Below are 27,269 nucleotides of genomic sequence, written 5' to 3' on the forward strand. Positions count from 1 at the left end.
CACCGCCGTCCACACCGCCTTGCATACCGCCGTTACTCACCGCCTGCCAAACCCGTGTGCACACCGCCGTTGTCAAGGGTACGCGTCATGCCTCTACCGCGTGTATATAGATAGTGTTGTTTCCGCCCGTTTTCTTGTACATTAGTCTTTTCTCTTTATCTGTTTCTTAATTTATTTCTGCTGTTCTAAAAGCGTTCTCCTTTAGACCGTAAAGCCTTACACGTCGTGTTCGACACAGTAATTTGTCCAAAGACACAAGCACCAATTCCTCTTCACTCCTCAACTTCCTCCACTCTCCTCCCACCACTACTTTCTCTTGTCCCCACACCTTCTACCCAGGCCTTCGTGCAAAAACCCGTCTTGCGAACAAACTTCAGCAGCACCTCGGTTCCGTTATTCGTATTGAAAAGCGTCGGAAGATCTAGCGGCTTGGGACTCAATGCCATGGCCATCTCTTGACGCTCTGCAGAAAATGCGGCGCAGTGCAGCAGCACATGCTCAACGCTCTCGCTTTCATGTTCTTGACAACGGCGGCACCGGTCCGAGTCCGTCTTCTTGATGAGCAGCAGGTAGGGCAACAAGTTGCCTTTACCCACCTTCATCTGGAAGTACGCCGAGGTGAGCCATCTTGGTCCGGAAACCTTAGGCGCCTTAGCACGGAGAACTGGATCACCACCGATGGTACGCAGGTAGTGCGTGCCGTGGGAGGGACCAGCGGCGGTGTCTCGCTCAAAAGCCCAGAGAGTCTCCCACTTGTCCATGGTAAACCTCCTAACCCTAGCGAAGACACTGCCCAGTGAGCTGAACTTGCGTTCATCATCACTCTCGAGAGCCTGGCGTGCAACCGCGTCTGCAATCTCGTTCCCCGCTATGCCCATGTGTCCGGGACACCACATCACCGTGACTGGCGACGTGAATGTACCGAGGACGCGGCGGGCCTGCCACGCGAAGTGGCCGTGCTTGCGGAGCCGCGCAATGGCAGCTTGGCTGTCGACAAACACATAGCAGGGGCGAGCTTGCTCTGTTATCTTTTCTGTTTTGGCGAGGAGCGTGAGTGCCTCCACGATGGCGGCGCTCTCGCAGTCTGCAACCTCCACATCTTGCAGTCGATGACTGACTCGTTTTGATTTCACCGGTTTTGGTATCGACCACGCACGCTGCAAGTGAGCACCTGGAGCCTTCTTTGGAGCCGTTCGTATACACGGTGACGGCATCGTTCGGAAGTCTTGACAAGAACTGGGCATGCCTGACGGCAGCGTCCTCCTTGGGTCCAGGGTCGACGACGATGGAGATGCGGTCGGTCAGTGGCGGCTGCCAGGGACTATCCCACTCCTGTCGGCGACGTTCTCGTCTCCACATGCCTGCCACCAATGGCTTCAACTCGCGCATGATGCAGCCGAGTCGAGTCTTGACACTCATGTTATGCCCCAGGAGAGGCAGGTCTGAGTCATCGGGGGCAAGCTCGTCCTTGTCGGGTTGGGACGCAACACGGACGGGATGGTTGCGTTGGAGGCGGAGAGTGCGAGCGGCGTAGGCCATGCGTGCTTTGGCGAATCGAATAGAGGGGGGCGGGAGGCCGGCCTCGACTTCGACGGCGCGTGTTGGTGAACCGCGGAATGTACCTAGGATACGGGCGGCAGCTTGGCTTTGCAGTTTCTGGTATACCCTTTGCAGACTGAGCTGGGGTTTTGACGGGTCATACCAGAGAATTGATCCGTAATCGGCGACGGTACCCACACAGGAGATGTAGAGCTGACGGAGTGCCGCGATGGACAGTCCACGCGTGTTCGAAGTGTCATGATTGTCGCTGTGGTGCAGTGGTATAGCACCTGGCAAGGCTTTTCGGTTAGCTACCGAGAAGTCGTAGGTTCGATTCCTACCAGTGACGCCAATTTTCTACGAGCAGTCAACCTTAACTGGGGCACTTGGGGTTAGTGCTGCTCGTTGGAAATTCATACCAAAAGCTATTCATGTATTTCCTTTCTGTCATAACTTGGGGATTATATTTGTGGGATCTTAGATGTAACTGCCTCCCTGCCAGGGGATTGGAGTATATTATGTGTAGTAGCTAGCTTGTTTGAGATTCCGTTAAACCTTGATTCGTGTATAGTATTAATATACACCTCGCCATAACCCTGTCAGGTTCCATGCGAGTAATGAATAAAAAAAAAAAAAAAAAAAGAAGTGTCATGAATAGCCATTCTTGCCATTGCCATTGCATAGGGTTATGCCTGGCACCTTACCCCGCTTCCGTTGTGTCACGCTAATGTTCCAAGGACGTATGATGATACGGTTATACCACTTGGTGGTCTGTGTAACCTTGAGGTGTCACTCCGGTTTATCTACTCGGGTGTGGCCGGCTTGCACACTATAGATCATCGCTATTAGGTAACTCGGTACTCTGCAGTTGATGCAGCTTATTCTGAGTTGACTGCTATTCTCGTTCCTTTTGTGTCAACAGCGTTTGAGCGTGGGGCCCACACCTGTTAGGCCGATATCGCTGTAACGCGACATATCGTTGCCTGGGTGTCTTGAGGGATTTTCAGTTCTGCTGCTGCCGTGTTGGTTTATCTCGTGAACTAACATCCGGTTTGATAGTAGCGTCTGGTAACGTTGAGTTACGTATGTCCCCACTTTCGGTTATCTGTGATTTGGTTCTAGCTTGGGAAGATCTCTGTTGTCAGAATCTGCAACGCCTTAAATAGCGTTGCCTTCTGCCCTGTGTGATCAGGTTAACTCTTGCTCCCCAAGCTTAACAATCACATACACAAGTCGCTGTGGTGCAGTGGTATAGCACCTGGCAAGGCTTTTCGGTTAGCTACCGAGAAGTCGTAGGTTCGATTCCTACCAGTGACGCCAATTTTCTACGAGCAGTCAACCTTGACTGGGGCACTTGGGGTTAGTGCTGCTCGTTGGAAATTCATACCAAAAGCTATTCATGTATTTCCTTTCTGTCATAACTTGGGGATTATATTTGTGGGATCTTAGATGTAACTGCCTCCCTGCCAGGGGTTTGGAGTATATTATGTGTAGTAGCTAGCTTGTTTGAGATTCCGTTAAACCTTGATTCGTGTATAGTATTAATATACACCTCGCCATAACCCTGTCAGGTTCCATGCGAGTAATGAATAATAAAAAAAAAAAATCACATACACCCCTTTTGCCATTCTTCTTTGTATACTAGTTTATAGTATCACTTCTTCGATAGTACCTTCTTCTTTAGTACTATATCTTTAATTATCACTTGTTTCTTGATAGCCTTCATTGCATCAGTACCTTCTGTCGTCTTCGTTACCTCAGTGTTCCTGTGATTGTTTATTCCCTTCCGTGTGTTATAAGATCAATTAGTTGAGTGTGCCTCTTTACCTCAAACCGACCATACGACCTAGAGAGTTCTATCCTCTCCTCCCGGCCGTATATCCGCGCAGGCCTGACTGTCCACCTCTGGAACCTATCATTGTCCTGAGTCGTTGGCTTTCTAGAACCCTAATGGTTTCCTTGGGCCCTATCCGTAATATTTTGTTAAGCTTCATTTAAAGACTCACACATTCTTCCAACTCTTTGTTATTCTTTAGCACACCTTATTCTTCTTTTCGTTCCGGCTCTCGACTACGGCCGATATCCCGTCTTCCTATGATCATACTAGCGCTGCTGTTGTTACACAACCTTCTTCGTCCGCTAGTCATAACTCGGCTCTTTCTGGTTCTTAGTTGATTCCATTTCTCAATCTACTTCTCTTCTTCTGTGGACAGTCAGTTGATGGCACTGTCTCTGTCCCAGCTCCTTTAATTTCGTTGAAGCACTTTGTTCCTCTAGGCTAATGTCGTCTCAAGCTTTGCGTTCCACTGCAAGCAATGAGAACCGGCGGGCTCACCGCACTACCGCTGAGCAGGTTCTCGATCCTGTTGATCAGGATGACCTACGGCTAGAACAAGTGCACAAGCGATATCCCGAATGCAGTTCGGACAGTTATTATGATTTGCGTCCGGTGTTCTTGCGGGATGGTGTACCTTCAACCACCTCTTGTCAAGACGCAGGTCATGCTGTTAATCTTGTCTCGACTGCCGAACATATCAATACTCTTCCGTCTGATGATGCACATCTAAATTTGCAACTTGTCAAGCAAAACCTGGATGGCATGCTCACACGTGGCTTCATTGCCCCTACTTCTTCAGTGTTGGCTTCTCCGATTCTTTGTCCTCGGGAACCAGGCAGTGTACGATCTTCTGTTGATTTACGGGCGGTCAACTACCTTATTTTATAAGCTGTTCATTTGGTCCCGCATCAACCAGTCGTTACAACTTGCCACATCTGAACGGGGGTTTCCAGAAAGCCATGTCTACCAGCTATGCACCTTTTGGCTTGCAGCAATGATGTTGCCAACTCCCAGATTACTTTGAGTTACAACATGGTACCTGAGTGTATAAAGTGTTGTTGTTGAGTTTACTCACACACCTGCCATTGTGCCAAAGCATGTTATTGAGTTCTTGTGGGATTTCTTGGACAGTTTATGTCTGTTTTTAGACCTCTGTGTCTGTATTTCTTGGCCTTTGTCTTGCCTAATTGTTTTGACTCCTGTTGGGTCTATTTATATGATATCAGCAGCTAGTGTCTGTTCTTTGCTGAGCTCGTTGGTTCTACGAACAGCTCGTGTCTGTTCTTTGGGTTGACACCTCTTAATGCCTCTTCCTTGTGACACCGTGTGTCCATCGGCGACTGTTTTTTTTGTGTCTCTTCTTTGACCACTATGGTGCTTGCGTTTGACCCCTGCTGGGTTATAATTGCCGACAGCTCGTGTCTGTCCGGGTATTGATAGTTTATATCTACTCGCTTTGCTGACAGCCCGTGTCTGTCTGGGTATTGACAGTTGCTGTCTACTCGCTTTGTTAACAGCTCGCTTCTGTCCCACTTCTTGACAGTTATGTCTAGTCTTCGTGCCACAGTTGTGTCTAATGCGTTAGGCCACTGTTCGGACTATTTTCTTTCGGCTGTTGTTGTGTCTACTTACGACCACTATACGTCTACTTCTTGTGACATGTTCTGTGTCCTCTACTTTGGACAGCTCTCTTGCCTATTACTTTCTTCGACTCTGTTACGTCTACTTGCGACTACTCTATGTCTCCTTTCTTCGACCTCTTTGTGTCTTCACTTGGGCCTACTCTCTGCCTCTCTCTTTTGGACAATATCTTGTTGTTTTTCTTCTCGTTAAAAGAAACACGATGTCCCTCTTCGAAGTCCTGCCTATGGTGGTGCAGGCCAGTCTTGTATCTTGTGCTGAAATACTGCCAAGTTTGACAAGCTGACTTTACCAATTTCTTGTTTTCCCCTTTCACCAATACTCTTTACGGATCCTGCACGTCTTTGTTTCCATGCTGTCTGTTGTCATATACCAATTACCCGATCGATGATGAGTCCCCATTACACATGTTAGTCTATTCTCCCACAACCGGAATCGTGTTCGTTTACATCCATCGAACCATGTCCCAGGGGGTTCTTAGCTATTGTGGAGGCGATTATGTCGCGGCGATTGATGATTGTGCCAACTGAGTAGCCACTCTGGTGTACACTTGTTACCAGAACTTGGTAGTTCTCAGGGGACCTTCTGCATCTTGCAGGCAACAGATTTATGGGCTATGGAACTGAGCGATTGTTGTTTGTTATAACCTACAGGCCTGGCTCTTACTTCTATGACCAATGCCATAACTAGGGAGGACAACAAGGTTGAAAAACCTTTGCCTTTGCGGGTACTGAGCTGCGTTCTCAACTTATTCCCACTTAAGATCCTTGGTGCTGCCCCTCGGTTGATGAGGTTGCCTTTCGTTATTCCCATTCTTTTTTACCTTCCTCTTGTCTGTGGACACGAGGCCCTTACGAAGTTGTCGTTGCACTTCAAGGCCTTGTTTTATGTTGATCAGATGTACAAGCTTTCATGCTAGGGATTCCGTTGATCCCCTATACGTCACGATGTTGTTGGTGCATCGAGATCTACAATTCTTGCCTGCGGAGTCATGCTGTGTCTAGACCCGTATGGTTGGCTTATTCCTTCTGTTCCGATTCTGCAAAGCCCGGTGGACTTCCGTGTCCCTAGATGCCCGGCTTCCTTTTGCGAATTCTCCGACTTGATTCTAGTCTAGGATGTGGCGATCTTAGTACTGCTGTGGAAATCAGTCATTTAAAAGGAGCATACTGTCATGAATAGCCATTCTTGCCATTGCCATTGCATAGGGTTATGCCTGGCACCTTACCCCGCTTCCGTTGTGTCACGCTAATGTTCCAAGGACGTATGATGATACGGTTATACCACTTGGTGGTCTGTGTAACCTTGAGGTGTCACTCCGGTTTATCTACTCGGGTGTGGCCGGCTTGCACACTATAGATCATCGCTATTAGGTAACTCGGTACTCTGCAGTTGATGCAGCTTATTCTGAGTTGACTGCTATTCTCGTTCCTTTTGTGTCAACAGCGTTTGAGCGTGGGGCCCACACCTGTTAGGCCGATATCGCTGTAACGCGACATATCGTTGCCTGGGTGTCTTGAGGGATTTTCAGTTCTGCTGCTGCCGTGTTGGTTTATCTCGTGAACTAACATCCGGTTTGATAGTAGCGTCTGGTAACGTTGAGTTACGTATGTCCCCACTTTCGGTTATCTGTGATTTGGTTCTAGCTTGGGAAGATCTCTGTTGTCAGAATCTGCAACGCCTTAAATAGCGTTGCCTTCTGCCCTGTGTGATCAGGTTAACTCTTGCTCCCCAAGCTTAACAATCACATACACCCCTTTTGCCATTCTTCTTTGTATACTAGTTTATAGTATCACTTCTTCGATAGTACCTTCTTCTTTAGTACTATATCTTTAATTATCACTTGTTTCTTGATAGCCTTCATTGCATCAGTACCTTCTGTCGTCTTCGTTACCTCAGTGTTCCTGTGATTGTTTATTCCCTTCCGTGTGTTATAAGATCAATTAGTTGAGTGTGCCTCTTTACCTCAAACCGACCATACGACCTAGAGAGTTCTATCCTCTCCTCCCGGCCGTATATCCGCGCAGGCCTGACTGTCCACCTCTGGAACCTATCATTGTCCTGAGTCGTTGGCTTTCTAGAACCCTAATGGTTTCCTTGGGCCCTATCCGTAATAGAAGCGAGCCGAAGCAAAACCCAGACAGACACGGGCTAAGCACAAGGCCAACAGATATACACCTGCATCAAAAATGGCCAAATCGACAGAAAAACTCACCAAAACGACTCTGAGCAACAGCTCAATTGATTCTAAGACTAGTTCGAGCAGTGCATCGAACAAAATAGACAAGAAACCGACCGCGCGCGATGAAACGCGCCGCACGACGCGCCTGGGGCTGAGTTTTGCCCAGATGGCGAGCCAGGAACCGCGTTCCGACGACGACGAGCTGCTGCGTTCACCGTCGCAGCCTGCGCCCGTCACCTCATCGATGAAAGTCGATGCAGGTGTTGAAGATGCGCCGGTGGTTGAGATTCCCTCGACACCCGACTCGCGCGACTCGGACGCGACAACGCCGACGCCTAATGCACTGGATGGGAACCTGTTCGTGTTCAGCCAGGCTCAGCGCGATGAGAACGACACCAACAACACCAACAACACCAACAACAACAACAACGACCAGACGATTCCGGCGAAGCGCGCCCGAGAGATTGCTCTCATGTTGGAGCGCAAGCGCCGGCGCGACGAGCAGAACGCCGCCATCATGAACGAGGTCTTCCTTGTTCTAGAACGACTCAAGGAGTCAGCCTCCGAGGCCCAGCTGATGCGCATCCTGCGCCAGTTTGGCAACGAGTGCGGGCTCGTCGTAATGTCGCGCCACGACCACAAGACGCTGGTTGAGATGGAAGTCTCAAAGGCTGCCCGCCCCAAGCCAGCACACGAGGCTGAAGCCGTGGCTGCGTACAGCGAGGCTGCGACGCAGACACCTGAGGTGCCAGCCGCGCCTTCTGTCCTGGGCAGTGAGCCCTGTGCCAGCAAAAAAAACGCCACCCCTGCGCCTAAGGCCAATAAGCGCAGACGCCGCGGCAAAAAGGCCAAAAAAAATGCTGCGACCGCCGCAACCGCCGCAACCGCCGCCACTGACCAGGCTGATGCTATGGTCATCGACACCGCTGGCGACCAGTCCAGCACACCCGACACCACTACCTCGACCACCACCTCGACCGCCACTACTACTACCGATGACGCCGCCGCGCCTCCCGCCCCGGACACGGCTATGGCTGATGCCGACGCGCCCACTGAGTCCCCCGACACGTGGACCGTAGTCGCCAAGCGCGCCCAGAAGAAGGCTGCCGACAAAACCACGACCCCCGCCCCCAACACGACCACCACCACGACCACCACGACTGCCCCTCGCGAGAAAACGGCCGTCGTTATTGTCACCACACCCGAGTCGAGAGCCAGCGCGCTGCCCCAGCGACGCGTGCGCGACGCGGTGAACCGCCTTCTTGGCAAGACTGCAGTGTCTGCGGTCCAGCGCACCAAGGCGGGCAACATCTTGCTGCACGCTGTGGACAGTGAGGCCGTCAGATTGATGACCTCCAATCTGCAGCGCGTGGTCAAGGAGCTGTCCTGCTTTGGCGCCTGCGAGTTCACGCGCGCCACATCTCCCGGCTCCAGAACCCACAAGTCGTCAAAGCTCTGCTTTGTCATCCACGGTGTGCCGATTGAAGACGGTTTCGACAGTCTCAAGGAGCTGCCCAAGGACATGGCGGACTTCAACGGCGTCAAGATCTCCGACTCGCTGCGCTGGCTTGTGGTCCCTGCCAAGGGTAAGCAGGCTGGCTCGGTGGTCGTCGAGGCCCTGACCCAGGCTGACTACGACAAGTGTGTCGGCAAAAACGTCAACGTCGGCGGCGCTATTGTCCCAGCAGTGCCCTACGTTGACCGCAAATCTACGACAGACGGCCCCCCTCGCCTATGAAAGAGGGCCCTACGGCCGGACAACGTCTACGCATCCTTCAGCACAACGTGCACAAAATGAAGGCTGTTCATGAGACAATACTTGAGGCTGCTGCAACCGGAAAGGCGGACATTGTCTGCATCCAGGAGCCTTATACCATAAAACTCAAAGCTGGGTATAGAACATTGACGCAGCCGGGCTTCACCCTGGTTGTGCCGTTTAATGTTAGGAATCTCGAGGCCATGCCTTTGCGCCCGCGGGTCCTGACCTACGTCCGCCAAGGCCTGCCGTTTTCTGTGCTGTTCGAGTTTGGCGATGCTGAGAGTGATATTCAGACCCTGCGCATCCTTGCGTCGGAGCCGTTTTCGCTTCTCAATGTCTACAACGAACGCCAGCTGACTGTGCAGCCTGTCCCCGAGACCCAACCCCGCCCCTATACCATTGAGCGCACCAATCTTTTATCGCGCAATATTGACACCAGTACTTTGCTTCTCGGCGACTTCAATCTCCATCACCATTGGTGGAATTCCCAGCGAGAGCATCCCCACGAACCACGAGCTGACTCTTTTGCTAACTGGCTGATGTCGCAGAATGCCACCCTGATTGTCGACGACGACTACGTTGAACGCAACGGCGGCACATACGTCAACAGCAGCACGACCTCGGTGATCGACCTCGCATTTTCCCTGCGGTCTCGACCGGGCCTGTTTACGAACTGGAGGTATCTTCAGGAGACGGGCTCCGATCACCGGGCCATCAGTTTTGATTACGTCAGCACCACCACACCCAAAACCCTAACACGTAACCCGGCGTTCAACACCAAGACGGCCGACTGGTCGCTGTTTCGCAAGGAATGGCTGGCTGGCCAGGCTGACCTTGAGCTTCAGCTGTCCCTGGCAGAGATTTCTGCAGACGGTGACGCAATGGCGCGACTGCTTTCCGAGGCCCTGCAATCTGCTTGTCAGAGGTGCATGTCAGTGAAGAGGCACAGTGCCCGCGCAAAGCCATGGTGGACGCCCGAGCTACAATCACAACGTCAGGCCGCATCGCGCGCAGAGAGAAGATACAGACGAGGCAGGCTGTCGCTGGTTGAGTTTCATTCGATTCGCAACAAGTACACCCATGCTGTCGAAGATGCTAAGTCTACTCACTGGACTACCTTTCTTTCTGACGCTGACAACGAAAAGGTCTACACAGCCTGGAAATACACCAAGCCAGCTACGGCGAGTTACTTCCCCCCCATCCAGGGGCCAGACGGGTTAGCCAATACCCCCGAGGAGAAGGAAAAGGCTTTCCTGACGCTACTGGGTGCTACGTCTAGCGCAGGTGTCGACCCCCGACCTGACATTGCGGATACACACGACCCCCATCACGACCCCCATCACGACACCCCCCACGACACCCCCCCGAACGACACCGACCGAAGCATATACCCCTGGCCTGACCTTACAGACCACGAGATCAAGGAGGCAATCATGTCCGCCAACGCCAAGAAGGCCCCCGGGCCCGACGGCATGAACGCCAAGATCATCCAGATCGCCTTTGAGGCCCATCCCGCGCCCTTTCTCTCCGTCTACAAAGCCCTGTCTCGCCTCGGAATACACCCCACACTCTGGAAGCAAGCTACTGGGATTGTGCTCGCGAAAGACGGAAAGGCTGATTATTCAGTCGTAAAGTCCTACCGCATCATCTCACTGCTCAACTGTCTAGGCAAAGTGCTCGAGAAAGTCTTTGCGACCCGCTTAGGGTACCTCGCTAATTGCCATGACAGCTCGCTTCTAGACGACACTCAACTGGGAGGCCGCAAACAGCGTTCAGCCATGGACGCCGCTCTCGTATACGTCAGCCACCTGCAGAAGGTCAAGGAGATGAAGCTCGTTCCAAGCACTCTCTTCCTTGACGTCAAGGGCGCTTTCGACCACGTGTCAAAGCCCTGCTTGATGCGCAGCTTACGTGAGCTCGGTCTTCCCCTGGTGTTCCGAAAATGGGTTGCTTCGTTCCTCCAGGACCGTACTGTCGGCCTGCACATCGAGGGTCAGCCGTTTCCGATGACCCCGGTTAACATCGGCATCCCCCAAGGTTCCCCCATCAGTCCTCTACTCTTCCTGTTGTATGCTCGGCATATAGTGGCTCGGGTGGCCGGCGACACACCACAACTTCAGCTGTCGTATATAGACGACTTCAGCGTAACCGTGGCGTCCAAAAGCCCGAGGCGTTCAGCGGCGCTTCTCGAAGAACTCGTGACGGAGCTGCGGGCCAAGGCTCGTGACTACGGCATTGAGTTTGAAGAGAGCAAAACTGAGCTCATCCACTACACCGATGCTGCAAAGTGGGCCTCCCAAACTGTCCGAGTAGGTGATGTCACTGTGCGTCCCCAAAAGATGGTCAAGTGGCTAGGTTTCCATTTCGACAACAGACTTTCGTTTAAACAGCACGTCCAGGCACGGACCCAAAAGGCTGAGATCGCGTTCCGCGGCTTGCTTCGGCTCGCTTCGAACACGCGTGGACTGTCCATCGCGGCACTCCGTCAGCTCTACATCTCCTGTGTGGGTACCGTCGCCGATTACGGATCAATTCTCTGGTATGACCCGTCAAAACCCCAGCTCAGTCTGCAAAGGGTATACCAGAAACTGCAAAGCCAAGCTGCCGCCCGTATCCTAGGTACATTCCGCGGTTCACCAACACGCGCCGTCGAAGTCGAGGCCGGCCTCCCGCCCCCCTCTATTCGATTCGCCAAAGCACGCATGGCCTACGCCGCTCGCACTCTCCGCCTCCAACGCAACCATCCCGTCCGTGTTGCGTCCCAACCCGACAAGGACGAGCTTGCCCCCGATGACTCAGACCTGCCTCTCCTGGGGCATAACATGAGTGTCAAGACTCGACTCGGCTGCATCATGCGCGAGTTGAAGCCATTGGTGGCAGGCATGTGGAGACGAGAACGTCGCCGACAGGAGTGGGATAGTCCCTGGCAGCCGCCACTGACCGACCGCATCTCCATCGTCGTCGACCCTGGACCCAAGGAGGACGCTGCCGTCAGGCATGCCCAGTTCTTGTCAAGACTTCCGAACGATGCCGTCACCGTGTATACGGACGGCTCCAAAGAAGGCTCCAGGTGCTCGCTTGCAGCGTGCGTGGTCGATACCAAAACCGGTGAAATCAAAACGAAAGTCAGTCATCGACTGCAAGATGTGGAGGTTGCAGACTGCGAGAGCGCCGCCATCGTGGAGGCACTCACGCTCCTCGCCAAAACAGAAAAAATAACAAAGCAAGCTCGCCCCTGCTATGTGTTTGTCGACAGCCAAGCTGCCATTGCGCGGCTCCGCAAACACGGCCACTTCGCGTGGCAGGCCCGCCGCGTCCTAGGTACATTCACGTCGCCAGTCACGGTGATGTGGTGTCCCGGGCACATGGGCATAGTGGGGAACGAGATTGCAGACGCGGTTGCACGCCAGGCTCTCGAGAGTGATGATGAACGCAAGTTCAGCTCACTGGGCAGTGTCTTCGCCAGGGTTAGGAGGTTTACCATGGACAAGTGGGAGACTCTCTGGGCTTTTGAGCGAGACACCGCCGCTGGTCCCTCCCACGGCTCGCACTACCTGCGTACCATCGGTGGTGATCCAGTTCTCCGTGCTAAGGCGCCCAAGGTTTCCGGACCAAGATGGCTAACCTCGGCGTACTTCCAGATGAAGGTGGGTAAAGGCAACTTGTTGCCCTACCTGCTGCTCATCAAGAAGACGGACTCGGACCGGTGCCGCCGTTGTCAAGAACATGAAAGCGAGAGCGTTGAGCATGTGCTGCTGCACTGCGCCGCATTTTCTGCAGAGCGTCAAGAGATGGCCATGGCATTGAGTCCTAAGTCGCTAGATCTCCCGACGCTCTTCAATACGAATAACGGAACCGAGGTGCTGCTGAAGTTTGTTCGCAAGACGGGTTTTTGCACGAAGGCCTGGGTAGAAGGTGTGGGGAGAAGAGAAAGTAGTGGTGGGAGGAGAGTGGAGGAAGTTGAGGAGTGAGGAGGAGTTGGTGCTTGTGTCTTTGGACAAATTACTGTGTCGACCACGACGTATTTCCTTTGTCGTTGATTTTTGCTGGAGTTTGGATGTTGTTTTATTGTACCTTGCTATGTGTAGATTTACTGCACCTCGCCATAACCCTATCAGGTTCCATGCGAGTAATGAATAAAAAAAAAAAAAAAAGAGCCGAAGCAAGCCGCGGAACGCGATCTCAGCCTTTTGGGTCCGTGCCTGGACGTGCTGTTTAAACGAAAGTCTGTTGTCGAAATGGAAACCTAGCCACTTGACCATCTTTTGGGGACGCACAGTGACATCACCTACTCGGACAGTTTGGGAGGCCCACTTTGCAGCATCGGTGTAGTGGATCAGCTCAGTTTTGCTCTCTTCAAACTCAATGCCGTAGTCGCGAGCCTTGGCCCGCAGCTCCGTCACGAGTTTTTCGAGAAGCGCCGCCGAACGCCTCGGGCTTTTGGACGCCACGGTTACGCTGAAGTTGTTAGGGTCTGGGAGACCCGGGTCAAGGCTTTGCCTGATTGTCCGAGTTGAAGCCGGTGTGGCTTGAGCAACGGTGGTCCGAGTCCGCAAAGGCCCGACTACTGACGGTCCGAATACAAGTGGCCCAACCGGCCTTGATCCGAACGCCCGATGACTCGACACGTTTGGGCCAATCAGGTAGGCCTCAGTTGTTCTACCCAGGCAGTATAAAGAGCTGCTGCTCTCTCCTAGTTTTAGTTAGTCCTTTCTTCTTCTCTCCATCGCAATATATCTGTTTCTGCCCTTCTACGTCCTTTTACGACTTGGCCCCTTACATCATATTGCGATCTTCTTTTTCGCTACAGCCCTACAGTTCTACAGTTCTACAGTTCTTTACAGCTACAGGTACAGATACAGCTTTTACAGATTGCATTGCCCCTACAGTTCTCAACAGTCTTATCGTTTATTTTCCCCAAACCCGTTATCAATCTTCATCACATATTACTTTTTTTTTACTGTTACACAAACTCTCAACATGAGTGGCCGCACCACCGACGACATGCGGGCCGCTTACGCAAGCTCCTCTGCCCCCAGTGTTGACAGCACTGAGGACAAATATGCTCAACGGTTCGCCAAGCTGGAGAGCAAGTTTGCCAAGATGCTGGCTATGCTGGAGAACCAGAGCGAAGCCGCCCAGCAGGCAGCCGCCCAAACCCAAGCCTCCCAAGCAGCGCTTGCTACCGCCACCGCTGCTGCTGCCGCCGCCGCCTCAGCGGCTGGTAACGAGAATGGTCGCGCAAAATTGCGCTACAAGATTCCCTCGCTGAGTTCCACCGAGCCCGAGGAATTCGACGCCTGGTTCGACCAGGTCCTGGAAATATGGCACTGCGAGCGTGGCCATGTGGCCGACCGAGACTTCATCGTCTCGATCTATGCCCAGGCCGAGGGTTTGGCCCGCAGCCGCATGCGGTCAATCAAGACCCGACTAACAGACGACGGCCCCGTTTCCTGCGACCAGTTCCTTCAAGAGCTGCAGAGAGCGTTTGAAGACAAAGTTGCCGTAGATAAGGCACAAGACCAGCTCTCGCGGTTAAAGCAGAGAGGCAGAAAACTTTTGCAAAAATGGCCAAATCGACAGAAAAACTCACCAAAACGACTCTGAGCAACAGCTCAATTGATTCTAAGACTAGTTCGAGCAGTGCATCGAACAAAATAGACAAGAAACCGACCGCGCGCGATGAAACGCGCCGCACGACGCGCCTGGGGCTGAGTTTCGCCCAGATGGCGAGCCAGGAACCGCGTTCCGACGACGACGAGCTGCTGCGTTCACCGTCGCAGCATGCGCCCGTCACCTCATCGATGAAAGTCGATGCAGGCGTTTTTTTTTTTTTTTTTTTATTCATTACTCGCATGGAACCTGATAGGGTTATGGCGAGGTGCAGTAAATCTACACATAGCAAGGTACAATAAAACAACATCCAAACTCCAGCAAAAATCAACGACAAAGGAAATACGTCGTGGTCGACACAGTAATTTGTCCAAAGACACAAGCACCAACTCCTCCTCACTCCTCAACTTCCTCCACTCTCCTCCCACCACTACTTTCTCTTCTCCCCACACCTTCTACCCAGGCCTTCGTGCAAAAACCCGTCTTGCGAACAAACTTCAGCAGCACCTCGGTTCCGTTATTCGTATTGAAGAGCGTCGGGAGATCTAGCGACTTAGGACTCAATGCCATGGCCATCTCTTGACGCTCTGCAGAAAATGCGGCGCAGTGCAGCAGCACATGCTCAACGCTCTCGCTTTCATGTTCTTGACAACGGCGGCACCGGTCCGAGTCCGTCTTCTTGATGAGCAGCAGGTAGGGCAACAAGTTGCCTTTACCCACCTTCATCTGGAAGTACGCCGAGGTTAGCCATCTTGGTCCGGAAACCTTGGGCGCCTTAGCACGGAGAACTGGATCACCACCGATGGTACGCAGGTAGTGCGAGCCGTGGGAGGGACCAGCGGCGGTGTCTCGCTCAAAAGCCCAGAGAGTCTCCCACTTGTCCATGGTAAACCTCCTAACCCTGGCGAAGACACTGCCCAGTGAGCTGAACTTGCGTTCATCATCACTCTCGAGAGCCTGGCGTGCAACCGCGTCTGCAATCTCGTTCCCCACTATGCCCATGTGCCCGGGACACCACATCACCGTGACTGGCGACGTGAATGTACCTAGGACGCGGCGGGCCTGCCACGCGAAGTGGCCGTGTTTGCGGAGCCGCGCAATGGCAGCTTGGCTGTCGACAAACACATAGCAGGGGCGAGCTTGCTTTGTTATTTTTTCTGTTTTGGCGAGGAGCGTGAGTGCCTCCACGATGGCGGCGCTCTCGCAGTCTGCAACCTCCACATCTTGCAGTCGATGACTGACTTTCGTTTTGATTTCACCGGTTTTGGTATCGACCACGCACGCTGCAAGCGAGCACCTGGAGCCTTCTTTGGAGCCGTCCGTATACACGGTGACGGCATCGTTCGGAAGTCTTGACAAGAACTGGGCATGCCTGACGGCAGCGTCCTCCTTGGGTCCAGGGTCGACGACGATGGAGATGCGGTCGGTCAGTGGCGGCTGCCAGGGACTATCCCACTCCTGTCGGCGACGTTCTCGTCTCCACATGCCTGCCACCAATGGCTTCAACTCGCGCATGATGCAGCCGAGTCGAGTCTTGACACTCATGTTATGCCCCAGGAGAGGCAGGTCTGAGTCATCGGGGGCAAGCTCGTCCTTGTCGGGTTGGGACGCAACACGGACGGGATGGTTGCGTTGGAGGCGGAGAGTGCGAGCGGCGTAGGCCATGCGTGCTTTGGCGAATCGAATAGAGGGGGGCGGGAGGCCGGCCTCGACTTCGACGGCGCGTGTTGGTGAACCGCGGAATGTACCTAGGATACGGGCGGCAGCTTGGCTTTGCAGTTTCTGGTATACCCTTTGCAGACTGAGCTGGGGTTTTGACGGGTCATACCAGAGAATTGATCCGTAATCGGCGACGGTACCCACACAGGAGATGTAGAGCTGACGGAGTGCCGCGATGGACAGTCCACGCGTGTTCGAAGCGAGCCGAAGCAAGCCGCGGAACGCGATCTCAGCCTTTTGGGTCCGTGCCTGGACGTGCTGTTTAAACGAAAGTCTGTTGTCGAAATGGAAACCTAGCCACTTGACCATCTTTTGGGGACGCACAGTGACATCACCTACTCGGACAGTTTGGGAGGCCCACTTTGCAGCATCGGTGTAGTGGATGAGCTCAGTTTTGCTCTCTTCAAACTCAATGCCGTAGTCACGAGCCTTGGCCCGCAGCTCCGTCACGAGTTCTTCGAGAAGCGCCGCTGAACGCCTCGGGCTTTTGGACGCCACGGTTACGCTGAAGTCGTCTATATACGACAGCTGAAGTTGTGGTGTGTCGCCGGCCACCCGAGCCACTATATGCCGAGCATACAACAGGAAGAGTAGAGGACTGATGGGGGAACCTTGGGGGATGCCGATGTTAACCGGGGTCATCGGAAACGGCTGACCCTCGATGTGCAGGCCGACAGTACGGTCCTGGAGGAACGAAGCAACCCATTTTCGGAACACCAGGGGAAGACCGAGCTCACGTAAGCTGCGCATCAAGCAGGGCTTTGACACGTGGTCGAAAGCGCCCTTGACGTCAAGGAAGAGAGTGCTTGGAACGAGCTTCATCTCCTTGACCTTCTGCAGGTGGCTGACGTATACGAGAGCGGCGTCCATGGCTGAACGCTGTTTGCGGCCTCCCAGTTGAGTGTCGTCTAGAAGCGAGCTGTCATGGCAATTAGCGAGGTACCCTAAGCGGGTCGCAAAGACTTTCTCGAGCACTTTGCCTAGACAGTTGAGCAGTGAGATGATGCGGTAGGACTTTACGACTGAATAATCAGCCTTTCCGTCTTTCGCGAGCACAATCCCAGTAGCTTGCTTCCAGAGTGTGGGGTGTATTCCGAGGCGAGACAGGGCTTTGTAGACGGAGAGAAAGGGCGCGGGATGGGCCTCAAAGGCGATCTGGATGATCTTGGCGTTCATGCCGTCGGGCCCGGGGGCCTTCTTGGCGTTGGCGGACATGATTGCCTCCTTGATCTCGTGGTCTGTAAGGTCAGGCCAGGGGTATATGCTTCGGTCGGTGTCGTTCGGGGGGGTGTCGTGGGGGGTGTCGTGATGGGGGTCGTGATGGGGGTCGTGTGTATCCGCAATGTCAGGTCGGGGGTCGACACCTGCGCTAGACGTAGCACCCAGTAGCGTCAGGAAAGCCTTTTCCTTCTCCTCGGGGGTATTGGCTAACCCGTCTGGCCCCTGGATGGGGGGGAAGTAACTCGCCGTAGCTGGCTTGGTGTATTTCCAGGCTGTGTAGACCTTTTCGTTGTCAGCGTCAGAAAGAAAGGTAGTCCAGTGAGTAGACTTAGCATCTTCGACAGCATGGGTGTACTTGTTGCGAATCGAATGAAACTCAACCAGCGACAGCCTGCCTCGTCTGTATCTTCTCTCTGCGCGCGATGCGGCCTGACGTTGTGATTGTAGCTCGGGCGTCCACCATGGCTTTGCGCGGGCACTGTGCCTCTTCACTGACATGCACCTCTGACAAGCAGATTGCAGGGCCTCGGAAAGCAGTCGCGCCATTGCGTCACCGTCTGCAGAAATCTCTGCCAGGGACAGCTGAAGCTCAAGGTCAGCCTGGCCAGCCAGCCATTCCTTGCGAAACAGCGACCAGTCGGCCGTCTTGGTGTTGAACGCCGGGTTACGTGTTAGGGTTTTGGGTGTGGTGGTGCTGACGTAATCAAAACTGATGGCCCGGTGATCGGAGCCCGTCTCCTGAAGATACCTCCAGTTCGTAAACAGGCCCGGTCGAGACCGCAGGGAAAATGCGAGGTCGATCACCGAGGTCGTGCTGCTGTTGACGTATGTGCCGCCGTTGCGTTCAACGTAGTCGTCGTCGACAATCAGGGTGGCATTCTGCGACATCAGCCAGTTAGCAAAAGAGTCAGCTCGTGGTTCGTGGGGATGCTCTCGCTGGGAATTCCACCAATGGTGATGGAGATTGAAGTCGCCGAGAAGCAAAGTACTGGTGTCAATATTGCGCGATAAAAGATTGGTGCGCTCAATGGTATAGGGGCGGGGTTGGGTCTCGGGGACAGGCTGCACAGTCAGCTGGCGTTCGTTGTAGACATTGAGAAGCGAAAACGGCTCCGACGCAAGGATGCGCAGGGTCTGAATATCACTCTCAGCATCGCCAAACTCGAACAGCACAGAAAACGGCAGGCCTTGGCGGACGTAGGTCAGGACCCGCGGGCGCAAAGGCATGGCCTCGAGATTCCTAACATTAAACGGCACAACCAGGGTGAAGCCCGGCTGCGTCAATGTTCTATACCCAGCTTTGAGTTTTATGGTATAAGGCTCCTGGATGCAGACAATGTCCGCCTTTCCGGTTGCAGCAGCCTCAAGTATTGTCTCATGAACAGCCTTCATTTTGTGCACGTTGTGCTGAAGGATGCGTAGACGTTGTCCGGCCGTAGGGCCCTCTTTCATAGGCGAGGGGGGCCGTCTGTCGTAGATTTGCGGTCAACGTAGGGCACTGCTGGGACAATAGCGCCGCCGACGTTGACGTTTTTGCCGACACACTTGTCGTAGTCAGCCTGGGTCAGGGCCTCGACGACCACCGAGCCAGCCTGCTTACCCTTGGCAGGGACCACAAGCCAGCGCAGCGAGTCGGAGATCTTGACGCCGTTGAAGTCCGCCATGTCCTTGGGCAGCTCCTTGAGACTGTCGAAACCGTCTTCAATCGGCACACCGTGGATGACAAAGCAGAGCTTTGACGACTTGTGGGTTCTGGAGCCGGGAGATGTGGCGCGCGTGAACTCGCAGGCGCCAAAGCAGGACAGCTCCTTGACCACGCGCTGCAGATTGGAGGTCATCAATCTGACGGCCTCACTGTCCACAGCGTGCAGCAAGATGTTGCCCGCCTTGGTGCGCTGGACCGCAGACACTGCAGTCTTGCCAAGAAGGCGGTTCACCGCGTCGCGCACGCGTCGCTGGGGCAGCGCGCTGGCTCTCGACTCGGGTGTGGTGACAATAACGACGGCCGTTTTCTCGCGAGGGGCAGTCGTGGTGGTCGTGGTGGTGGTCGTGTTGGGGGCGGGGGTCGTGGTTTTGTCGGCAGCCTTCTTCTGGGCGCGCTTGGCGACTACGGTCCACGTGTCGGGGGACTCAGTGGGCGCGTCGGCATCAGCCATAGCCGTGTCCGGGGCGGGAGGCGCGGCGGCGTCATCGGTAGTAGTAGTGGCGGTCGAGGTGGTGGTCGAGGTAGTGGTGTCGGGTGTGCTGGACTGGTCGCCAGCGGTGTCGATGACCATAGCATCAGCCTGGTCAGTGGCGGCGGTTGCGGCGGTTGCGGCGGTCGCAGCATTTTTTTTGGCCTTTTTGCCGCGGCGTCTGCGCTTATTGGCCTTAGGCGCAGGGGTGGCGTTTTTTTTGCTGGCACAGGGCTCACTGCCCAGGACAGAAGGCGCGGCTGGCACCTCAGGTGTCTGCGTCGCAGCCTCGCTGTACGCAGCCACGGCTTCAGCCTCGTGTGCTGGCTTGGGGCGGGCAGCCTTTGAGACTTCCATCTCAACCAGCGTCTTGTGGTCGTGGCGCGACATTACGACGAGCCCGCACTCGTTGCCAAACTGGCGCAGGATGCGCATCAGCTGGGCCTCGGAGGCTGACTCCTTGAGTCGTTCTAGAACAAGGAAGACCTCGTTCATGATGGCGGCGTTCTGCTCGTCGCGCCGGCGCTTGCGCTCCAACATGAGAGCAATCTCTCGGGCGCGCTTCGCCGGAATCGTCTGGTCGTTGTTGTTGTTGTTGGTGTTGTTGGTGTTGTTGGTGTCGTTCTCATCGCGCTGAGCCTGGCTGAACACGAACAGGTTCCCATCCAGTGCATTAGGCGTCGGCGTTGTCGCGTCCGAGTCGCGCGAGTCGGGTGTCGAGGGAATCTCAACCACCGGCGCATCTTCAACACCTGCATCGACTTTCATCGATGAGGTGACGGGCGCAGGCTGCGACGGTGAACGCAGCAGCTCGTCGTCGTCGGAACGCGGTTCCTGGCTCGCCATCTGGGCAAAACTCAGCCCCAGGCGCGTCGTGCGGCGCGTTTCATCGCGCGCGGTCGGTTTCTTGTCTATTTTGTTCGATGCACTGCTCGAACTAGTCTTAGAATCAATTGAGCTGTTGCTCAGAGTCGTTTTGGTGAGTTTTTCTGTCGATTTGGCCATTTTTGATGCAGGTGTATATCTGTTGGCCTTGTGCTTAGCCCGTGTCTGTCTAAGATGCAGGCGTTGAAGATGCGCCGGTTGTTGAGATTCCCTCGACACCCGACTCGCGCGACTCGGACGCGACAACGCCGACGCCTAAGGCACTGGATGGGAACCCGTTCGTGTTCAGCCAGGCTCAGCGCGATGAGAACGACACCAACAACACCAACAACACCAACAACAACAACAACGACCAGACCATTCCGGCGAAGCGCGCCCGAGAGATTGCTCTCATGTTGGAGCGCAAGCGCCGGCGCGACGAGCAGAACGCCGCCATCATGAACGAGGTCTTCCTCGTCCTGGAACGCCTCAAGGAGTCAGCTTCTGAGGCCCAGCTGATGCGCATCCTGCGCCAGTTTGGCAACGAGTGCGGGCTCGTCGTAATGTCGCGCCACGACCACAAAACGCTGGTTGAGATGGAAGTCTCGAAGGCTGCCCGCCCCAAGCCGGCACACGAGGCTGCAGCCGTGGCTGCGTACAGCGAGGCTGCGACGCAGACACCTGAGGTGCCAGCCGCGCCTTCTGTCCTGGGCAGTGAGCCCTGTACCAGAACCACTGGGGAGCCGGTTTTAGAACCCCCCTGCAAAAAAATCGCCACCCCTGCGCCTAAGGCCAATAAGCGCAGACGCCGCGGCAAAAAGGCCAAAAAAAATGCTGCAACCGCCGCAACCGCCGCCACTGACCAGGCTGATGCTATGGTCATCGACACCGCTGGCGACCAGTCCAGCACACCCGACACCACTACCTCGACCACCACCTCGACCACCACCTCGACCGCCACTACTACTACCGATGACGCCGCCGCGCCTCCCGCCCCGGACACAGCTATGGCTGATGCCGACGCGCCCACTGAGTCCCCAGACACGTGGACCGTAGTCGCCAAGCGCGCCCAGAAGAAGGCTGCCAACAAAACCACGACCCCCGCCCCCAACACGACCACCACCACGACCACCACGACTGCCCCTCGCGAGAAAACGGCCGTCGTCATTGTCACCACACCCGAGTCGAGAGCCAGCGCGCTGCCCCAGCGACGCGTGCGCGACGCGGTGAACCGCCTTCTTGGCAAGACTGCAGTGTCTGCGGTCCAGCGCACCAAGGCGGGCAACATCTTGCTGCACGCTGTGGACAGTGAGGCCGTCAAATTGATGACCTCCAATCTGCAGCGCGTGGTCAAGGAGCTGTCCTGCTTTGGCGCCTGCGAGTTCACGCGCGCCACATCTCCCGGCTCCAGAACACACAAGTCGTCAAAGCTCTGCTTTGTCATCCACGGCGTGCCGATTGAAGACGGTTTCGACAGTCTCAAGGAGCTGCCCAAGGACATGGCGGACTTCAACGGCGTCAAGATCTCCGACTCGCTGCGCTGGCTTGTGGTCCCTGCCAAGGGTAAGCAGGCTGGCTCGGTGGTCGTCGAGGCCCTGACCCAGGCTGACTACGACAAGTGTGTCGGCAAAAACGTCAACGTCGGCGGCGCTATTGTCCCAGCAGTGCCCTACGTTGACCGCAAATCTACGACAGACGGCCCCCCTCGCCTATGAAAGAGGGCCCTACGGCCGGACAACGTCTACGCATCCTTCAGCACAACGTGCACAAAATGAAGGCTGTTCATGAGACAATACTTGAGGCTGCTGCAACCGGAAAGGCGGACATTGTCTGCATCCAGGAGCCTTATACCATAAAACTCAAAGCTGGGTATAGAACATTGACGCAGCCGGGCTTCACCCTGGTTGTGCCGTTTAATGTTAGGAATCTTGAGGCTATGCCTTTGCGCCCGCGGGTCTTGACCTACGTCCGCCAAGGCCTGCCGTTTTCTGTGCTGTTCGAGTTTGGCGATACTGAGAGTGATATTCAGACCCTGCGCATCCTTGCGTCGGAGCCTTTTTCGCTTCTCAATGTCTACAACGAACGCCAGCTGACTGTGCAGCCTGTCCCCGAGACCCAACCCCGCCCCTATACCATTGAGCGCACCAATCTTTTATCGCGCAATATTGACACCAGTACTTTGCTTCTCGGCGACTTCAATCTCCATCACCATTGGTGGAATTCCCAGCGAGAGCATCCCCACGAACCACGAGCTGACTCTTTTGCTAACTGGCTGATGTCGCAGAATGCCACCCTGATTGTCGACGACGACTACGTTGAACGCAACGGCGGCACATACGTCAACAGCAGCACGACCTCGGTGATCGACCTCGCATTTTCCCTGCGGTCTCGACCGGGCCTGTTTACGAACTGGAGGTATCTTCAGGAGACGGGCTCCGATCACCGGGCCATCAGTTTTGATTACGTCAGCACCACCACACCCAAAACCCTAACACGTAACCCGGCGTTCAACACCAAGACGGCCGACTGGTCGCTGTTTCGCAAGGAATGGCTGGCTGGCCAGGCCGACCTTGAGCTTCAGCTGTCCCTGGCAGAGATTTCTGCAGACGGTGACGCAATGGCGCGACTGCTTTCCGAGGCCCTGCAATCTGCTTGTCAGAGGTGCATGTCAGTGAAGAGGCACAGTGCCCGCGCAAAGCCATGGTGGACGCCCGAGCTACAATCACAACGTCAGGCCGCATCGCGCGCAGAGAGAAGATACAGACGAGGCAGGCTGTCGCTGGTTGAGTTTCATTCGATTCGCAACAAGTACACCCATGCTGTCGAAGATGCTAAGTCTACTCACTGGACTACCTTTCTTTCTGACGCTGACAACGAAAAGGTCTACACAGCCTGGAAATACACCAAGCCAGCTACGGCGAGTTACTTTCCCCCCATCCAGGGGCCAGACGGGATAGCCAATACCCCCGAGGAGAAGGAAAAGGCTTTCCTGACGCTACTGGGTGCTACGTCTAGCGCAGGTGTCGACCCCCGACCTGACGTTGCCGATACACACGACCCCCATCACGACACCCCCCACGACACCCCCCCGAACGACACCGACCGAAGCATATACCCCTGGCCTGACCTTACAGACCACGAGATCAAGGAGGCAATCATGTCCGCCAACGCCAAGAAGGCCCCCGGGCCCGACGGCATGAACGCCAAGATCATCCAGATCGCCTTTGAGGCCCATCCCGCGCCATTTCTCTCCGTCTACAAAGCCCTGTCTCGCCTCGGAATACACCCCACACTCTGGAAGCAAGCTACTGGGATTGTGCTCGCGAAAGACGGAAAGGCTGATTATTCAGTCGTAAAGTCCTACCGCATCATCTCACTGCTCAACTGTCTAGGCAAAGTGCTCGAGAAAGTCTTTGCGACCCGCTTAGGGTACCTCGCCAATTGCCATGACAGCTCGCTTCTAGACGACACTCAACTGGGAGGCCGCAAACAGCGTTCAGCCATGGACGCCGCTCTCGTATACGTCAGCCACCTGCAGAAGGTCAAGGAGATGAAGCTCGTTCCGAGCACTCTCTTCCTTGACGTCAAGGGCGCTTTCGACCACGTGTCAAAGCCCTGCTTGATGCGCAGCTTACGTGAGCTCGGTCTTCCCCTGGTGTTCCGAAAATGGGTTGCTTCGTTCCTCCAGGACCGTACTGTCGGCCTGCACATCGAGGGTCAGCCGTTCCCGATGACCCCGGTTAACATCGGCATCCCCCAAGGTTCCCCCATCAGTCCTCTACTCTTCCTGTTGTATGCTCGGCATATAGTGGCTCGGGTGGCCGGCGACACACCACAACTTCAGCTGTCGTATATAGACGACTTCAGCGTAACCGTGGCGTCCAAAAGCCCGAGGCGTTCGGCGGCGCTTCTCGAAGAACTCGTGACGGAGCTGCGGGCCAAGGCTCGCGACTACGGCATTGAGTTTGAAGAGAGCAAAACTGAGCTGATCCACTACACCGATGCTGCAAAGTGGGCCTCCCAAACTGTCCGAGTAGGTGATGTCACTGTGCGTCCCCAAAAGATGGTCAAGTGGCTAGGTTTCCATTTCGACAACAGACTTTCGTTTAAACAGCACGTCCAGGCACGGACCCAAAAGGCTGAGATCGCGTTCCGCGGCTTGCTTCGGCTCGCTTCGAACACGCGTGGACTGTCCATCGCGGCACTCCGTCAGCTCTACATCTCCTGTGTGGGTACCGTCGCCGATTACGGATCAATTCTCTGGTATGACCCGTCAAAACCCCAGCTCAGTCTGCAAAGGGTATACCAGAAACTGCAAAGCCAAGCTGCCGCCCGTATCCTAGGTACATTCCGCGGTTCACCAACACGCGCCGTCGAAGTCGAGGCCGGCCTCCCGCCCCCCTCTATTCGATTCGCCAAAGCACGCATGGCCTACGCCGCTCGCACTCTCCGCCTCCAACGCAACCATCCCGTCCGTGTTGCGTCCCAACCCGACAAGGACGAGCTTGCCCCCGATGACTCAGACCTGCCTCTCCTGGGGCATAACATGAGTGTCAAGACTCGACTCGGCTGCATCATGCGCGAGTTGAAGCCATTGGTGGCAGGCATGTGGAGACGAGAACGTCGCCGACAGGAGTGGGATAGTCCCTGGCAGCCGCCACTGACCGACCGCATCTCCATCGTCGTCGACCCTGGACCCAAGGAGGACGCTGCCGTCAGGCATGCCCAGTTCTTGCCAAGACTTCCGAACGATGCCGTCACCGTGTATACGGACGGCTCTAAAGAAGGCTCCAGGTGCTCACTTGCAGCGTGCGTGGTCGATACAAAAACCGGTGAAATCAAAACGAAAGTCAGTCATCGACTGCAAGATGTGGAGGTTGCAGACTGCGAGAGCGCCGCCATCGTGGAGGCACTCACGCTCCTCGCCAAAACAGAAAAAATAACAAAGCAAGCTCGCCCCTGCTATGTGTTTGTCGACAGCCAAGCTGCCATTGCGCGGCTCCGCAAGCACGGCCACTTCGCGTGGCAGGCCCGCCGCGTCCTCGGTACATTCACGTCGCCAGTCACGGTGATGTGGTGTCCCGGGCACATGGGCATAGTGGGGAACGAGATTGCAGACGCGGTTGCACGCCAGGCTCTCGAGAGTGATGATGAACGCAAGTTCAGCTCACTGGGCAGTGTCTTCGCTCGGGTTAGGAGGTTTACCATGGACAAGTGGGAGACTCTCTGGGCTTTTGAGCGAGACACCGCCGCTGGTCCCTCCCACGGCTCGCACTACCTGCGTACCATCGGTGGTGATCCAGTTCTCCGTGCTAAGGCGCCTAAGGTTTCCGGACCAAGATGGCTAACCTCGGCGTACTTCCAGATGAAGGTGGGTAAAGGCAACTTGTTGCCCTACCTGCTGCTCATCAAGAAGACGGACTCGGACCGGTGCCGCCGCTGTCAAGAACATGAAAGCGAGAGCGTTGAGCATGTGCTGCTGCACTGCGCCGCATTTTCTGCAGAGCGTCAAGAGATGGCCATGGCATTGAGTCCTAAGTCGCTAGATCTCCCGACGCTCTTCAATACGAATAACGGAACCGAGGTGCTGCTGAAGTTTGTTCGCAAGACGGGTTTTTGCACAAAGGCCTGGGTAGAAGGTGTGGGGAGAAGAGAAAGTAGTGGTGTGAGGAGAGTGGAGGAAGTTGAGGAGTGAGGAGGAGTTGGTGCTTGTGTCTTTGGACAAATTACGGTGTCGAACACGACGTATTTCCTTTGTCGTTGATTTTTGTTGGAGTTTGGATTTTGTTTTATTGTACCTTGCTATGTGTAGATTTACTGCACCTCGCCATAACCCTATCAGGTTCCATGCGAGTAATGAATAAAAAAAAAAAAAAAAGAGAGGCAGAAGGATCGAGGTCCATCTGCAGGAGTTTGAGGACCTGCTGACCCGCGCCAAAGCTCTGGACGCGGCGGACTCACAGAAGATTAGGTGGCTGAAGGACAGCCTCGACACGCCCATTCGGGAATACGTGGCGAACTCGTTCCCTCCCCGGGTCTTCTCGGAGTACTTTGACCGGGTCGTGTTAGCTGCCGAGGAACTGCGGCAGCGTAAGCTCGATGCCGAGTCGACTTCTGGCCGCCGCTCCGGCTATTACCCGTCCGCGCCCGCTGCCCACCGCCATCCCGACGCCATGGACTGGGAACGAACCCGTCGCGTTGCCCCCCAGCCTACCCGTGCGCCTGCTGCCCGCCGCACTGCCCGCTGGGCGAGTGAAGAGGAACGAGAGAGACGTCGTCGCGCTGGCCTCTGCATCCGCTGTGGCGCCTCAGGTCACTTTGTACGGGAATGCCCCTACGATGTGCCTCCCAACCGGAACGCGCCTCCTGCCCGTGTCCGCGGTGTACACGTGCCCACGCCGCCGCAGCTAGACGATGACCTGGATGCCGATTTCGGTGTCGTACAGTTGCCCACTGCTCAGTCGGAAAACTGAGACCCTCCGGTGACAGTCGCCCCCGGAGGGGTAAGAACAAGAAGGGAACGTCCCCTTTGCTTGTGAGAGGCTCCTTATCTGTTGACGTTGTAATCAACGGCTCTCACAACTCAGTAGCTTTAGTCGATACCGGAAATACAGTCTCCTTGATCATATCCCAGGCCCTCGTGAAACGATTGAAACTACCTTGTTCTGCGCTGCAAACTTCCCTTTCCCTAAAACCTTTTAATGACCAACCTTCTTCTGT

At 55.1% G+C, this 27,269-nt stretch overlaps 8 protein-coding genes across 8 annotated transcripts; 5 read left to right on the forward strand and 3 right to left on the reverse strand.

Annotated features, from left to right (window-relative positions):
- Positions 1-272: 272 nt before the first annotated feature.
- On the reverse strand, positions 273-1,990 carry BROUX77_005534 (uncharacterized protein; the record flags this gene model as incomplete). Its single annotated transcript, XM_073750418.1, has 3 exons — positions 273-1,033; positions 1,119-1,876; positions 1,959-1,990. 3 exons carry the CDS (start codon positions 1,988-1,990, stop codon positions 273-275), a joined length of 1,551 nt encoding a protein of 516 aa, XP_073604420.1.
- A 5,216-nt stretch (positions 1,991-7,206) lies between these two features.
- BROUX77_005535 (uncharacterized protein) lies at positions 7,207-8,937 on the forward strand (the record flags this gene model as incomplete). The annotated part of the gene is made up of 1 exon (XM_073750419.1): positions 7,207-8,937. The coding sequence occupies one exon, from the start codon at positions 7,207-7,209 to the stop codon at positions 8,935-8,937; it is 1,731 nt and encodes a 576-aa protein (XP_073604421.1).
- A 56-nt stretch (positions 8,938-8,993) lies between these two features.
- Positions 8,994-12,929, forward strand: BROUX77_005536 (uncharacterized protein; the record flags this gene model as incomplete). The annotated part of the gene is made up of 1 exon (XM_073750420.1): positions 8,994-12,929. One exon carries the CDS (start codon positions 8,994-8,996, stop codon positions 12,927-12,929), a length of 3,936 nt encoding a protein of 1,311 aa, XP_073604422.1.
- Positions 12,930-13,938: 1,009 nt separating this feature from the next.
- BROUX77_005537 (uncharacterized protein) lies at positions 13,939-14,565 on the forward strand (the record flags this gene model as incomplete). Its single annotated transcript, XM_073750422.1, has 1 exon — positions 13,939-14,565. One exon carries the CDS (start codon positions 13,939-13,941, stop codon positions 14,563-14,565), a length of 627 nt encoding a protein of 208 aa, XP_073604423.1.
- Positions 14,566-14,967: 402 nt separating this feature from the next.
- Positions 14,968-18,903, reverse strand: BROUX77_005538 (uncharacterized protein; the record flags this gene model as incomplete). The annotated part of the gene is made up of 1 exon (XM_073750423.1): positions 14,968-18,903. One exon carries the CDS (start codon positions 18,901-18,903, stop codon positions 14,968-14,970), a length of 3,936 nt encoding a protein of 1,311 aa, XP_073604424.1.
- A 56-nt stretch (positions 18,904-18,959) lies between these two features.
- Positions 18,960-20,690, reverse strand: BROUX77_005539 (uncharacterized protein; the record flags this gene model as incomplete). Its single annotated transcript, XM_073750424.1, has 1 exon — positions 18,960-20,690. The coding sequence occupies one exon, from the start codon at positions 20,688-20,690 to the stop codon at positions 18,960-18,962; it is 1,731 nt and encodes a 576-aa protein (XP_073604425.1).
- Positions 20,691-20,744: 54 nt separating this feature from the next.
- BROUX77_005540 (uncharacterized protein) lies at positions 20,745-22,264 on the forward strand (the record flags this gene model as incomplete). The annotated part of the gene is made up of 2 exons (XM_073750425.1): positions 20,745-20,770; positions 20,860-22,264. 2 exons carry the CDS (start codon positions 20,745-20,747, stop codon positions 22,262-22,264), a joined length of 1,431 nt encoding a protein of 476 aa, XP_073604426.1.
- A 56-nt stretch (positions 22,265-22,320) lies between these two features.
- Positions 22,321-27,022, forward strand: BROUX77_005541 (uncharacterized protein; the record flags this gene model as incomplete). The annotated part of the gene is made up of 2 exons (XM_073750426.1): positions 22,321-26,188; positions 26,490-27,022. The coding sequence occupies 2 exons, from the start codon at positions 22,321-22,323 to the stop codon at positions 27,020-27,022; spliced, it is 4,401 nt and encodes a 1,466-aa protein (XP_073604427.1).
- Between the last annotated feature and the right edge of the window lie 247 nt (positions 27,023-27,269).

The sequence above is a fragment of the Berkeleyomyces rouxiae genome (genome assembly GCF_048999995.1).
Source record: "Berkeleyomyces rouxiae strain 22BRR77 chromosome Unknown BrBRR77_ptg000005l, whole genome shotgun sequence".
Taxonomy (NCBI): Eukaryota; Fungi; Ascomycota; class Sordariomycetes; order Microascales; family Ceratocystidaceae; genus Berkeleyomyces; species Berkeleyomyces rouxiae.